General features: G+C 37.5%; 1 protein-coding gene across 1 annotated transcript in view; it reads left to right on the top strand.

The window, feature by feature from the left end:
• The window catches only part of LOC114353844 (kinesin-like protein KIF13A), a 144,082-nt gene that overhangs the window by 114,101 nt on the left and 13,348 nt on the right, over nucleotides 1-16,633 (top strand). The window contains exons 3-4 of the mRNA XM_028305967.1: nucleotides 13,768-13,895; nucleotides 14,581-14,730. Coding sequence (XP_028161768.1) covers nucleotides 13,768-13,895; nucleotides 14,581-14,730 — 278 coding nt within the window. The remainder of the gene's footprint in view (nucleotides 1-13,767; nucleotides 13,896-14,580; nucleotides 14,731-16,633) is intronic.

Raw genomic sequence — 16,633 nt, 5'->3', positions numbered from 1 at the left:
AGTTATCGGAAATTATACTTATCCAAATTGTACATTATTCTTATGTGAAATGTTGGTCTAACGGAATCGACATTTAACCATAAAGCCGAATAAGATTGCATAATCCACGAGCTTCCCTCTAAACTGACCCGATTCCACGGCTTACCCTAAGCACCTAGGCGGCTGTGCGGCCGTCAATTTATTTTTCTGTCGCCTAGCCCCTAGCCTACGAGGCTCCAGTAATCCCGATCTAGTTGTAAGATCTGACCTAAATGCTGTGGGAAATTCCATTTAAATACAGGGTGAAAACGAAAAGTGATCTCACTCGATTATTTCTAAACTATACAAGATATCGGAAACCTGGAAACATTGAATTTTCGGATCGATCCAGTTTATTCTGTAACCTATTATTGATACCGTTTGATAGAGCTCATGAAGCACTTTCAGGATCAGTAACTAGATTTTTGATATATTGTATAGTTTAGAAATAATCGAGTGAGATCACTTCGTTTCCATCCTGTATATTGAAAAGCTCTGGAGTCTCATATTAAGGCGAACATTTTCTGAAAACCTATTTCGGTATGTAAGCCATATTTATGGAGGCGAGTGCCCATCAATACGAATACATTTTGCGCGGTATATGAGAAAATATTGATTCACCATACAACACAATACGGTCTCTTACGCACGAGTGAATTATGTTTTCGAGACAACTCCGTTCAATCGTAGATCTCAATGTACAGGCTTCGATACACAATTTAAACACTGTGGCGTCTTACCTACCTACCTTGGTTATGTGAAGCAGCAAATTGAACGCACAGCGTTGAATAGAGCTCTGTGATTGGTTCGTGTGTTACCCTGTATATGCACGCGCACTGTGAGACTTCATAGTTATGTTTGTGAATACGGCCGTAAGTCTAATGAGCTGTCGACTCTACACTTCGGGTGACATATGTAATTAGAATATATTTTTTAAGAAATATTGATTTACATTCATACAACTCCAAGATCTTTTGAGACAAGAGAATCTTTGAAATCTGACATCAGAATTTAACTTCAGATGATATATGTTATCAAGGACTTGCCCACACATCATTTTAAGAAAACTTTTACTTGCTTAGAAAGCCTAATAAATCTTTATCTAACTCGATATCTTTTCTCTTACTATTTCTAAAAGCCAATCCCAATATTATTTACTCCATTAGGTGTATTAATTGATCTGGTTTGCGGCTCGAGCGAGGTTCCCTGTATCATGACGTTTCTATTAGCTGTTGTCTAATCATCTTCTTTGAACTCGGGCTTATTGGAGATAAAGTTAGCGGTATCGAGTAGTGGCGTTTCTTTAACGTAATTTCTTTGAGAATAAGTTCTTTTTGCAGTTAAGAATCGTTAAAATGTAATAATCACTGTATGTATTCGATTTAGGCTTCTGACATTGACAGTTTCAGTATGGGAATTATGACAAAACTGACGATTTATTCTGAGATTAATATTTTACTCTTGTTTGATCGAATCTACCCTTAAAGTATTTCTTATCCACTGCATAAATACTAGAACATCAGTCTGCCTTATTTGAAGAATTCCTTGAAAGTGATTTTTTACTATTTTCCCTGTTTTTAACTCGTATTTAATGTTTTACTTATTTGTAACCTAAAATATAATGGACTTTCGAGCAAGCTTATTTATTATGTAAATACTCGTTACAATAACAAAATAAACAAAAGCCTAGCTTACCTTAGAAAGACGAAAGGTCATAGTTTGCGTTATTACTCAATGCTGAATAGGGGTTAAATATTTAGTGCTAAGCTTCGAGATTTAGGAGGGATGTTCGCAAACATTATTCTTGGTTGAACTAGAATGATTTATAATAATAGAGGTATACGTTTTAGTCTGTTACGTTGTGTTGAAACAATATAAAGCTTTTATGCTTCGACTGATTTGTGTCTTTAGTCTAGCTTTAAAAAAGCTTTAGCTAGCTTTTCACAATACAAAATGTCGATACACAATTAATATCAAAAGCTGGGTTCTTGGATTATAAATCCAATCCAACATTTTTTGTGATTTTATTACAAAATGGCGCCTGACGGTCAAACTGATGGAGTGGGATCATAAGATATAATAACATCATAAGACTACAATATAACAATCTGTGTGATCCACCAAAAAAACGAATCTAGAAATGTTTAATCGTGAGTTTCCAGCTCTATTAATAAAGCAGGTATTCAATAAATTACTTCTAATCCTTGGTAAATAAAGCTTAGTTGCTAATTTGATAATCTCCATAAATAAACCAACTTTGTGAAATAATACGCTTGAATTTTTGATAAAAGTCTCCTTTGAAATATAAACGAGCGCTAAGTCGCTATCCAGTTTATAATTAGAACATTTCATGGAATAATCCTCTCCCTAACAACTGATTCATTGACTTGCTTTAGATATTTATTACTTCCATTTATTGTACGTATTTAATTTATAACAAACTTTGACTACTTTTTAAGATTAGCGGGCCAACTAGGTTACCGCCCGTATTTACGTTCGATTTGCTTGGTTAAGTGAAGCAGCAAATCTAACGCACAGCGAATAGAGCTCTGTGATTGATTCGTGTGCCACCCTGTGCGTCCACTCGCACTGTGAGACCTCATAGTAATGTTTGTGAATACGGGCGTTAGATGTAAATACGTTATTTTTAGGCGAATCTTACCGTAGTTTTGCTTCTTGCTGATAGTGGCGTTTAAAATCTCAAATATTCTACCGTATATTTAGGTAGTAATAGTTCCGAAACCAACTAATTATAAGTTTCGAAATTATTAATCAACTTTTAGGTCCACGATTCCATCAGATACATTACTAATTCAATGTAGTACCTACATTTTATCAACCAACCCGAAAGATAAATAAATGACGTAATCTATTTCATTCATAAGCTAACTTATTTTCATATTTCATTCATAGTTTCGATATAATATTTCACTCGCAACTTGGTGATCAGTACCTCTAGTAGGAAAAACTTTCGAGTTCGTTTCGTTGCGTATTCAAAGTGTCGCAACGAAACGAACTCGAAAGTTTTTCCTACTAGAGGTACAGTTGAGCTTGTTCGCGAACTCTGATTGGTTATCTCTTTCGCGCAGCCTGCGAACTAACAGATAAGAAAGCGCCGTTGTCAGCTCTGTTCATAAATAACTTACTTATTACTCATGATTTACCTTTTGTTTTGTATGTTTAGTGAACTTTAGTGATGCGATTTTGTTTTGTATTTATTGTAACAGTCTCTTTTCATGTTTTCGTGGTCGGGGGACAAGACTCGGTACTAGCCCCTAACTGTAACTGTAATTGCACTTTGGCTACATAAGGCATTATTTATGTTAACAAATTCGGACTATGTTACTGTTCAAAAGAAATATTTTGGTGGTGTAGTAAGTATTCTAAAACGCTTGCAACACAAGGTTTCAATCAAATAGGGACATTAACATACACAAATGACTTACTGATGCAAAAATAACTTATTTCGTTCACTAGATTATTAAATTCGCTCGGCGTACGTAAGTTGTCTTTATGTAGAGCTTAGTGAATCTAAAATAAAGCTACGTCTGCTAAGAAACTAGGTTTTTAGAGCAAACTTACACTCGACTTGACCTCCAGTTCAATTAAAGTTCAAAGCAAACAAGTAATTAATACGGTATGACCTGACGCTATAATAATAGGCATGTAAAAATATAAAAAAATAAATTTTATTTTATTTATTTTATTTTATTGAGAAAACCAACAGCGTATTTATACAATTTTACCATACATAAATTTAACATACAATATGGCCAATAACAGGTTTCCCTTAAATTATTACCAATAGTACAAGTAAAGGTTGGAATGCTACCAATACCTATCCACACAAGTTCACATAAATTCAAAATAAAATACGTATCAGATTTAAAGCCAAATGGGTGAAGCTGCGGGGATGCTTAGAACTTGAAAAAGAATTTCATTTACTATATTCAGAGTTTTCTTTTCAGAAAGCTAATGTTACCCTAGAGATAGAACTAGACTACATTACAACTGGGGTCAACTAAGGTTAAGTTAGTACATCTCTTTATTTATTAAACTGGGGAATATAGCGTAATAGGCACATAAATCATATTTTCTAGAGATGCTGATTCTCACTCATATTCAAAACATAGTCCGACCAAGATAATTAAGACCCTAGGCTAGGATTCACCATTTGCAAGCACCAAGTCTCGCAGTACAGGCTATATTTAAACGTAGATTTATGATCGGAAATTATGTGTAATTTAAGCTTAATCTACTCTGTATTTACCTACTTATCATAAACGATATTGCCATGCACAGACCACGCTACAACAAGCTATCGGCATATGGCATCATATTGAGTACAAGTATGTAATAGAATAGATGCTATTTTGATACAGTTTTTCACGTTCTATACTACTTTTCACCTCGGAACCGGGTTTAATTATTTTGATGGCTAGCTCCAATTGTCGTAATTAGACAATTTTTAATTGCAAATTGGTCTCGTGTCCTTCACCGAGACATCCAATTGGCTTAATTGATCGTGACGTCACTCGGCTGACTGCCGACATCCCCCGGGAAAGCATAACAAGGAACGGTCGTTTACTTCTTCGGAATAAACAAAAACTGGCAACACTTAATTACATTTTATTCATTTTCGAAATATGCTACGCAGTGGAGAAATGTCAGATGGCAATGGTTTATCAAATAACCTCACAACAAGGTAACAATTGTATCTTCAATTGTCTCCACCACTTGCCACATCAATTTTCACTAGGAACTCAAACGATAGAAGAAGAAGTAGAAATGCATTGTGCGTTACGGCTCATACTGAGCATAAAAAACTCATAAAACTCATTTATTTTTTCAAATAGGTTTTTAAAAAGCACTTTTACACGTCCCAATATTAACCCTTAAGTAACATCCTTATTTTTGGTTACACATTGAACACCCTGGGGTAAAAAAATTACCCCAAACGGAAATTAATTTTTTTACAGTTTATTGTACATTACAGTATATTCAATTTGTAATTTAAAATGTATTAGCGGGCTCACTAAATTATACGATTGCCTTAAAAAATCGTCTGTCTCGCGTAAAAAAAAACATTTTAAATCAATCATAACAAAAAACAAATAATTTTTCATTTGCAACTATAGTCTCTACAATGGTCTTCTAGAAAAATCTTGGAAAGTTATTGTGGGAACCAAAAACTTACACTATTCGGACATCGAACAGCTCCTTTATACAATTTTAAACTCAAAGTTAAATAAAACATAAATTTTTGGACTTTTATCAAAGCAAAACAAAAAAAAAACATTTTTTATAAAATTATGAGAAATTGTTTTTTATTTTATTTTATTCCTAAATATTATTTTCAATACACATCAAACACACTGAATTAGTACGTAATTATCATTTTGGAGTTTAAATATTTCTGTGTCGAATTTATGAACGCTCTGTTCTGAGGGGATGTCTTCGAAGTTAGAAAAGTATCTTGTAAATCAAGCTCTATTTATTTCTCTGCATTCTCGATACAACGTGCTACTTGATTGGCATATAAATTTTTAGTCAATTTGTTTAAATATCATAAAACCTATTAATTACATGTTAGGTGATGATAAATTAAAGCATGCGTTACTAACACCCTGGGGTAAATTTCTACCCCACCTACCTGTAAAAGCCAAACGGATGATTTTTTTCACATCCCGCGTCTACGAGCTTAAAGCGCACACTCTGCATTGAGAATACACAAAACGACATTGCTCTAGCTTCACTAGAAAAAAAGATGTGCCAATTTTTATACGCCTGTCGTAAAAAATTACCCCACGGTGTTACTTAAGGGTTAACCCTACCACTGCTTCGGGACAATAAATGGGCCAGTGCTGAGAAGAAGCAGCGCAAGAAACTCAGTCACTATTGTCAGCCTCCTTTTCAAGGGTTTACAGTCTTTAAAATATGCAAATTATAGTCATAAGTATTGATGCGAGCTAGGTAGTTAAACATTCCAAACATTTTTATCTTTTATAAGCGTTTTAGCATCGTCCTAATTTTATGAATTAATTTTAAAGTTTTTTTATTTTGTACGACCAAATTATATCTTTCTCTCTTTCTATAACCTCTTTTCTTTGTCCGCAGGCTCAGGCAAATCGTACACCATGATGGGCGCGGCTGGGGCCGACGAGGGCGGCATCATCCCGCGGCTCTGCGACGCGCTCTTCGAACGGATCGCGGTTCAGCAGAACCCACCGGCCCTCACTTACAAGGTATTTATTGCTTCTTTATAGTAAGGTTCTTTATGGTAAAACATGACCTTCACTGGTTGGGTCTTTATTGGCGGTCAAGCTGTAGATCCCGGCTACACAGGAGTTGCAGCGGCGGGAACGAGAGGTGGAAATAGTCCCGTTCTTAATGGTGCTTGAAGTTCACCGACTGAGTTTTCTTTTTAACGTCCACAGCTGGACAATGGCCTCCCTAGAGGATTTCCACAAAGATCGCTCTTGCGCTTCCCGCATCCAACACATTTGTAAGGTCAATTTACTGGGAATTAAGTTTTCTTTTATTATTGACTGAACTATTAGATATATACATTACTGTTTTGGATTCTGATCATTCAGCCAGGCTTCTACGCCTAGTAATAGTTGTAATGAGTGAACCATACCTTATAGTTACATTCTTTTGTAAACTAAGGTATATCTTAATCAAATGGTGACGCGTGGGAGTATGGTGTAGGTACGTGTTTCTTTCCATTTGAGAGACTCGCTCACGTTCTTCATAAGTATTTTAAAAGATTCGCTGCCACGCTCCACAACAATACGAATGCATCTTCAATTTCAGTTAATCATGATCAAACCTTCAGTTTTCAGTCATGTAACAAGTGTAAAACATTCGAAACGTTCCACAGCAACTCTAATAAGTGTACTTGGCCTTTGGTCAAATACCAGCCTTATCGTTCTTTGCTTAAGCTACCATATTGCCTGCAGGTGGAGGTGTCATACATGGAGATCTACAACGAGCGCGTGCACGATCTATTGGACCCGGAGACGTCGCGGCGCTCGCTGCGCGTGCGCGAGCACGTCGTGCTTGGGCCCTACGTCGACGGGCTGTCGCAGCTCGCCGTCGCGTCTTTTCAGGTGAGCTAGAAAGAGACAGGTGCTATCAAGCTCTATTTTAAGATTAAGAATAAGAGTATAGAGAGGGTTGAAGAAGAAAGGGAGCAAGTCGTGCTTGGGCCCTACGTCGACGGGCTGTCGCAGCTCGCCGTCGCTTCTTTTCAGGTGAGCTAGAAAGAGACAGGTGTTATCAAGCTCTATTTATCGCTCGTGAGTTAGAAAGGGACATGGATCAAGCTTAAAAATAGAATATTATAAAGAGGGTTGAAGAAGGAAGCAAGCACGTCGTGTTTGGGCCCTACGTTGACGCGACCGGCTGTCGCAGCCTTTCAGGTAGAAAGAGACAGGTATCTCGGTCAAAGAGAGAGTTGAAGAAATAACTGTTTTGTTTGACGCAAAAAGAAAAGAGATAAATACTTCTTATTGCACATCACACAAAACTGCTATAAAAATTAAAACGGCACAACTGGGTAGGCGGTCTTATTGTTAGGAAGGGTGGTAGGCACAGAACATAGAAAGAAGTTTCTATGTTCTGTGGTGGTAGGTACTGCCTGTGTTACCATTTGCATTTTACTCGTCCCAGATAATAAAATTTTAATCCGTTTAAATTCATAAGATAAAAGTGATACAATTATACCTTCTATGGTAGCTACAGAATAATAATAATAACCCGTACTGCTAACTAGCAAACCTAATTAACGTAATTATCTGTGCATATTGTTAACTTTCGGTATGAAATGATAGCTCTCAGGTATTCTGTTTCTCTTATAAAATCGCGTGGGTTTACATCGTGTGCTCAACTCCTCGGGGCCTTAGTTATTTATAATCTCAAGTACGACCAACCTTTCCAACCTTCAGCGTACAAAATGTGCACACTAACTAATCTTGTTACTTACCCAAAACGTCTACATATGAAGACTTATATGAAACTTCTAAAAGTACACTCGTTTGTTGAACCGACCTATTCAGAAGTCGATACCACTTGCGACTTTTGCGAGATATCTGAATGAATGAAAAATCGTGTTTACTTTATATGATAAACATCTGAGAGTCTATAAATATACCCAAATGGAAAATTGAAAATGTTTTCCCAACATTTTTATTCAAAGAGAGAGCAGATAGCTCCGAAATAGACCTAAAAATACGAAAACTGCGTTAGGGGTAGCCCCATTGATGCCATTTGGCATTTGGCAAATAAACGTTTTGAATTTTGAATTTGAATTTGAATTGATAGCTGAAACTGAAAAATGTTGCGGAATTTATGTAAACGAAATATTCAATACTACGAGTTCATTCAGTCATAGACGAAAAGCCGGCTTTCTTATGTTTTTATTAAAAAAATAGCACATTTAGGCTGAGTTACACCACCTTATTTTAACCGTAACAATAACCGGTGCTTTTTGTATGGAGTTTGACAGACAAGAATGTAATGAAATGAAAAGCTCACAAAAATAGCACCATAATAATATCATTCGCTTTGTTAAACCTTGCTGAAATTGAACTTAAACGTAACTAGTTTTCTTTTGATTCAGTTTGCTGAGCGAGACACGAGAGGTCAAGCGCTAATTCAGCTCCTAATTGCGATTCGCTGTCGCTCATTACGTTGTTCTGCTTGTCTGGATTTAATTTCCTTTTCTGTATAGTCAGTTTGAGAAACTACATTGTTCAACTGCACAAGTTAATGCTGAAATTCTTACGGACGGAACCCGCACGGTTGACAAACGACCTCAACCAAGCAGGAAGGCGCTGGATGTGGGCCGCTAACAGCGCGTCAATCTGGAAATCATTCATTCATCATCATCATCATCATTTCAGCCATAGGACGTCCACCGCTGAATGACTTGGTATGACTTCCACATCGCACGGAAATCATTGGGTGAGGCTTATGTCGGCAGTGAACGTCCTGTGGCTAAAACGATGATAATGAAAGCTAAAATAAAATTCCGCTGTAAAAAAATCTATTCTAAGCCCATATGAAGTTTTCAGCGCTCATCATCAACAGCGATCATTTTCTGCTTCGAAATCCGAGCTGACTGTACATCCCTCGACAATTCTGAACTTTAATGCTTCGGAATAAGAATTTTTGCCCGTCATTGTGCACCGGGTATTCAACAAAGTTCAATTCATTCCGGATATGTATACAGTTGTACGGAGCTGTAAGGATTTCCTACCCTCTAAGGATTTGTGCAGTGGGAATATTGTATACCATTTACGAGCAATATTTGTATACTTGTTTAATACAGCTTTAAAATATTTTAAAGTAGATAAATACATTAAAATACTTAAAAGCGTGGGCAGGCCTCCTACTAGGTGGACCGACGATCTGGTAAAGGTCGCGGGAAGAGCCTGGATGCGGGCAGCGCAGGACCGTTCATTATGGAAAACCTTGGGGGAGGCCTTTGTCCAGCAGTGGACGTCATTTGGCTGAAACGACGACGACGACTTAAAAGCGTTAAGCTCTAAAAACGAATTACATTCATGTTCGGTAAATTTTTCCAATAATTACAATTACACGCAAAACAATTAGCGTAAACCACAACGCAATATGAAAATTGATATTTGGGCGATATTCAATAAATACTTGTACCTAATGAATTTAATTTCCAATATTGTTTCATTTCAATTAGCTTTAACTATACAATTTTAGTCAAACCTCTTATTACTAAGGTTGTTAAAACCATAATAGTGACTAATCTGTTTTTACGACACTTGACTATCACTTATAGTATAATTATAATAATAATCATCAAAATCATTATTTCAATCACAGGATGTCCACTGCTGAACATAGGCCTCCCCAAATTAATTGCATTATAACAATATTAACTAGTAATTAGTAGGTATTTGCTAGTCACTAACGGTGAAGCTTTCTTAATAAAAAATCCAATATTTGCTTATCTAACAAATTCCAATTTCTGAGTAAACTTTCTCTGAATTTTTATTTCATTTTTCATAACCAATTTTTTGTGAGGTGGCCGTCTGAAAAGTCAATTAGTGTTTGTTAAGCGGCGCGAAAAGGAGAACTTTCGCCCCTCTGATAAGTCCTGAAGTGCCTAAAAATAACAATTCTAAACAACGCTCCGACGATGGCTGAGATTATTTATGAAAATACTTCAAATAACAACAGAAGTAGATTCAGTATTCTCGTTTCTAATCTCTGATTCAGTTCGATTATAGATTAGTCTTGCTATATCATTAAAGCGTCAACCACACCAACTCGTGCAGATGACNTAGCTTTTTACAATAGAAAATGTCGATACACAATTAATATCAAAAGCTGGGTTCTTTGATTATAAATCCAATCCAACATTTTTTGTGATTTTATTACAAAATGGCGCCTGACGGTCAAACTGATGGAGTGGGATCATAAGATATAATAACATCATAAGACTACAATATAACAATCTGTGTGATCCACCGGAAAAACGAATCTAGAAATGTTTAATCGTGAGTTTCCAGCTCTATTAATAAAGCAGGTATTCAATAAATTACTTCTAATCCTTGGTAAATAAAGCTTAGTTGCTAATTTGATAATCTCCATAAATAAACCAACTTTGTGAAATAATACGCTTGAATTTTTGATAAAAGTCTTCTTTGAAATATAAACGAGCGCTAAGTTGTTATCGAGTTTATAATTAGAACATTATTCATGGAATAATCCTCTCCCTAACAACTGATTCATTGACTTGCTTTAGATATTTATTACTTCCATTTATTGTACGTATTTAATTTATAACAAACTTTGACTACTTTTTAAGATTAGCGGGCCAACTAGGTTACCGCCCGTATTTACGTTCGATTTGCTTGGTTAAGTGAAGCAGCAAATCTAACGCACAGCGTTGAATAGAGCTCTATTATTGGTTCGTGTGTCACCCTGTGCGTCCACGCCCACTGTGAGACCTCATAGTAATGTTTGTGAATACGGGCGTTAGATATAATACGGTATTTTTAGGCGAATCTTACTGTAGTCTTGTGTTAGCTGCTTCTTACTGATTCTGGCGTTTAAAATCTCAAATATTCTACCGTATTAATTAAGAAGTAGTAATTGTTCCGAAACCAACTAATTATAAGTTTCGAAATTCGTTCGTTCGTTCGTTCCTTTCAGCCGAAAGACGTCCACTGCTGGACAAAGGCCTCCCCCAAGGATTTCCACAAAGACCGATCCTGCGCCGCTTGCATCCAGGTACCTCCCGCGACCTTCACCAGATCGTCGGTCCACCTAGTAGGAGGCCTGCCCACGCTACGTCTTCCAGCTCGTGGTCGCCACTCAAGAACTTTCCTGCCCCAGCGGCCATCAGCTCTTCGAGCTATGTGCCCCGCCCACTGCCACTTGATTTTAGCGATTCTGCGGGCTATGTCAGTCACTCTGGTTCTCCTACGGATCTCCTCAAGTTTCGAAATTATTAATCAACTTTTAGGTTCACAATTCCATCGGATACATAACTAATTCAATGTAGTACAACCAACCCGAAAGATAAATAAATATAATCTATTTCATTCATAAGCTAACTTATTTTCATATTTCATTCATAGTTTCGATATAATATTTCACTCGCAACTTGGTGATCAGTTGAGCTTGTTCGCGAACTCTGATTGGTTATCTCTTTCGCGCAGCCTGCGAACTATAGTTCCAAAATACTGAACTGTCCTCTCCATGACATTGACAGTGGTGCGCCACCGTCAATACCGGATCGCTGGTTCCGATTTTTGCCATGTTGGAAACCATATAGTTGAACGATGGTAGCGCCCCTCTGTCATTGAGTTTGGTGGGACAGTTCAGCGTGAGTCATCTATAACAGATAAGTAAGAAGACAAGAATGCGCCGTTGTCAGCTCTGTTCATAAATAACTTCAACTTTACTTATTAAGTTATGATTTACCTTTTGTTTTGTATGTTTAGTGATGCGATTTTGTTTTGTTACTTTTATATACTCTCCATTCTTAAAAGATTTCGTGGTCGTGAGAATAATCGGCACTACTTTTTAGTGATACCCACTGAATTGCACTTTGGCTACTTACGGCAATATTTATGTTAACAAATTCGGAATATGTTACCGTTTAAAATAAATATTCTTGTAGTGTATCCTAAAACGCTTACAACACAAGGTTTCAATCAAATAGGGACATTAACATAAACTCTTAGTAATGCAAAAATAATTTATTTCGTTCACTAGATTATTAAATTCGCTCGGCGTACTTAAAAGTTGTCATTATGTGGAGTTTAAGTGAATCTGGAATTAAGCTACCTCTGCTAAGAAACTAGGTTTTCAGGGCAAACTTACACTCGACTTGACCTCCAGTTCCATTAAAGTTCAAAGCAAATAAGTAATTAATACGGAATGACTTGACGCTATAATAATAAGCATGTAAAAATATTAAAAAAAAAAAAACAAATTTTAAATTAAATACGTGTCAAATAAACCTGAATAAGAATTTCATTTACTATATTTAGAGTTTTCTTTTCAGAAAGCTAATGTTACCCTAGAGATAGAACTAGACTACATTAAAACTGGGGTCAACTAAGGTTAAGTTAGTACATTTCTTTAAATGCGAAAGTTTGGATGTCTGGGTGTTTGTTACTCTTTCACGCAAAAACTACTGAACGGATTTTGTTGAAATTTACAGTATTATTGTTTATAACCCAGAATAACATATAGGCTATAATTTATATGTGATCGATATGTGACAAACTAAATTTCACGCGGGTGATGCCGCGGGCAAAAGCTAGGAGGCACATATTTCATTTCGAAAATGAATAAATGTAATTAAGTGTTGCCAGTTTTTGTTTATTCCGAAGAAGTAAACGACCGTTCCTTGTTATGCTTTCCCGGGGGACGTCGGGAGTCAGCCGAGTGACGTCACGATCAATTACGCCAATTGGATGTCTCGTTGAAGGACACGAGACCAATTTGTAATTAAAAATTGTCTAATTACGACAATTGGCGCTAGCCATCAAAATAATTAAACCCGGTTGCGAGGTGAAAACTAATCTATCTATATTAATGTCATAAATGCGAAAGTAACTCTGTCTGTCTTGCTTTCACGCCTAAAACACTGAACCGATTTTCTTGAAATTTGGCATGGAGATAGTTTGAGTCCCGGGAAAGGACATAAATGATAGTTTTTATCCCGGTTATTGAGACAGGGACGCGCGCGATAAAGTTTTTCTGTGACAGACAAAATTACACGCGGGCGAAGCCGCGGGCGGAAAGCTAGTACTCGTATAAAACGTGAAAATCAGACTAGACAATTTTGTTGCGAAATAGTATTTATACATACTCGTACTCAATACGATGCCATATGCCGATTTATGATAGTAGGTAAATACAGAGTAGATCTATGTCTAAATATAGCCTGTGAGACTTGGTGCTTGCAGCAAGCAGACATTAGATTTTATTTACTACTTTAAAGTGGTGAATCCTAGCCTAGGGTCTTAATTACGGTCGGACCATTTTGTCCATAGAGTTTTGAATAATTATATGAGTGAGAATCGGCATCACTAGAAAATATCGTCGGGTTTTAGTTTCTGACGGGGGGAGTCTCACGTAACCCACTGGCCATCACCCATTTGCCGACGGAAAAAGGACGGTCAGCTCAGTTGTCATTACTCAAAAGACATAAGAAAACTTATATTTATAACCTGTTTTCTTTGTCCGCAGGCTCGGGCAAATCGTACACCATGATGGGCGCGCCCGGGGCCGACGAGGGCGGCATCATCCCGCGGCTTTGCGACGCGCTCTTCGAACGGATTGCAGTCCAGCAGAACCCGCCGGCCCTCACTTACAAGGTATTATTGCTTCTTTATAGTAAGGTTCTTTATGGTATACAAACTTGACCTTCACTGGTTGGGTCTTTATTGGCGGTCAAGCTGTAGATCCCGGCTACACAGGAGTTGCAGCGGCGGGAACGAGAGGTGGAAATAGTCCCGTTCTTAATGGTGCTTGAAGTTCACCGACTGAGTTTTCTTTTTACGTCCACTGCTGGACAATGGCCTCCCTAGAGGATTTCCACAAAGATCGCTCCTGCGCTGCCCGCATCCAACACATTTGTAAGGTCAATTTACTGGGAATTAAGTTTGCTTTTATTAGGTATTGACTGAACAATACCTAGTGTAAAACTATTAGATATAGACGTTAATGTTTTGGATTCTGATCAGTACGCCTAGTAATAGTTGTAGTGAACCATAGTTACATTCTTCTGTAAGCTAAGGTATAATATAATCAAATGGCGACGCGTGGGAGATTGGTGTACGTGTGTCGTATGTTCTTTCCATTTGAGAGACTCGCTCAATGTTTCTTCATAAGTATTTTAACAGATTCGCTGCCACGCTCCGTAACAATACGAATGCATCTTCAATTTCAGTCAATCATGATCAAACCTTCAGTTTGCAGTCATGTAACCCTTGTTGTTGTTGGCCTTTGGTCAAATACCAACCTTATCTTTCTTTGCTTAAGCTACCATATTGCCTGCAGGTGGAGGTGTCATACATGGAGATCTACAACGAGCGCGTGCACGATCTATTGGACCCGGAGACGTCGCGGCGCTCGCTGCGCGTGCGCGAGCACGTCGTGCTTGGGCCCTACGTCGACGGGCTGTCGCAGCTCGCCGTCGCGTCTTTTCAGGTGAGCTAGAAAGAGACAGGTGCTATCAAGCTCTATTTTAAGATTAAGAATAAGAGTATAGAGAGGGTTGAAGAAGAAAGGGAGCAAGTCGTGCTTGGGCCCTACGTCGACGGGCTGTCGCAGCTCGCCGTTGTGTCTTTTCAGGTGAGCTAGAAAGAGACAGGTGTTATCAAGCATTATTTATAAGCTTAAAAATAGAAAATTATTAAGAGGGTTGAAGAAGGAAGCAAGCACGTCGTTCTCGGGCCCTACGTCGACGGGCTGTCGCAGCTCGCCGTCGCGTCTTTTCAGGTGAGCTAGAAAGAGACAGGTGTTTTCAAGCTCTATTTATAAGCTTAAAAATAGAAGATTATTAGGAGGGTTGAAGAAGGAAGGGAGCAAGTCGTGCTTGGGCCCTACGTCGACGGACTGTCGCAGCTCGCCGTCGCTTCTTTTCAGGTGAGATAGAAAGAGACAGGTGTTATCAAGCTCTATTTTAAGATTAAGAATAAGAGTATAGAGAGGGTTGAAGAAGAAAGGGAGCAAGTCGTGCTTGGACCCTACGTCGACGGGCTGTCGCAGCTCGCCGTCGCGTCTTTTCAGGTGAGCTAGAAAGAGACAGGTGTTTTCAAGCTCTATTTATCGCTCGTGAGTTAGAAAGGGACATGGATCAAGCTTAAATATAGAAGAGTATAAAGGGGTTGAAAAAGAAAGCGAGCGGCTGTCGCAGCTTTTCAGGTAGAAAGAGACAGGTATCTCGGTCAAACAGAGAGTTGAAGAAAGAACTGTTTTTCTTGACGCAAAAAGAAAAGAGATGAATACTTCTTATTGCACATCACACAAAACTAATATAAAAATTAAAACAGCACAACTAGGTAGGCGGTCTTATTGTTAGGAAGGGTGGTGGTAGGTAGATAATAAAATGTAATTTAATCCGTTTAAATACATAAGATAAAACTGATACAATTATACCTTCTATGGTAGCTACAGAATAATAAATAATAACCCGTACTGCTAACTAGCAAACCTCATTAACGTAATTACCTGTGCATATTGTTAACTTTCTGTATGAAATGTTAGCTCTCAGGTATTCTGTTTCTCTTATAAAATCGCGTGGGTTTACATCGTGTGCTCAACTCCTCGGGGCCTTAGTTATTTATAATCTCAAGTACGACCAACCTTTCCAACCTTCAGCGTACAAAATGTGCACACTAACTAATCTTGTTACTTACTCAAAAACGTCTACATATGAAGTCTTATATGAAACTTCTAAAAGTACACTCGTTTGTTGAACCGACCTATTTCAGAGGTTGTTAACTGTTGTGAGATTATTATACAAACATTTAAAAAAATTCACAAAAGTAATATTGGCTGAATGAATGAAAAATCGTGTTTACTTTTAAAGATAAACAACTGAGAGTCTATTAATATACCCAAATGGAAAATTGAAAATGTTTTTCCAATATTTTTATTAAAAAAGAGATGCAGATAGCTACGATTTAGAACTGAAAATACGAAAACTGCGTTGGGAGCAGCCCCATTGATGCGATTGATAGCTGAAACTGAAAAATGTTGCGGAATTTATGTAAACGAAATATTCAATACTACGAGTTCATTCAGTCATAGACGAAAAGCCGGCATTCTTTTGTTTTTGTAAAAAACATAGCACATTTAGGCTGAGTTACACCACCTTATTTTAACCGTAACAATAACCGGTGCTTTTTGTATGGAGTTTGACAGACAAGAATGTAATGAAATGAAAAGCTCACAAAAGTAGCACCATAATAATGTCACTCGCCGTGTTAAACCTTGCTGAAATTGAACTTAAACGTAACTAGTTTTCTTTTGATTCAGTTTGCAGAGCGAGAAACAAGAGGTCAAGCGCTAATTCAGCTCCTAATTGCGATTCGCTGTCGCTCATTAC

This window comes from Ostrinia furnacalis, unplaced genomic scaffold (genome assembly GCF_004193835.3).
Source record: "Ostrinia furnacalis isolate ACB-3 unplaced genomic scaffold, ASM419383v2 OfSCF1845, whole genome shotgun sequence".
Taxonomy (NCBI): domain Eukaryota; kingdom Metazoa; phylum Arthropoda; class Insecta; order Lepidoptera; family Crambidae; genus Ostrinia; species Ostrinia furnacalis.
The sequence above is the reverse complement of the archived record's forward strand: the minus strand, read 5'-3'. Positions and strand labels throughout refer to the sequence as shown.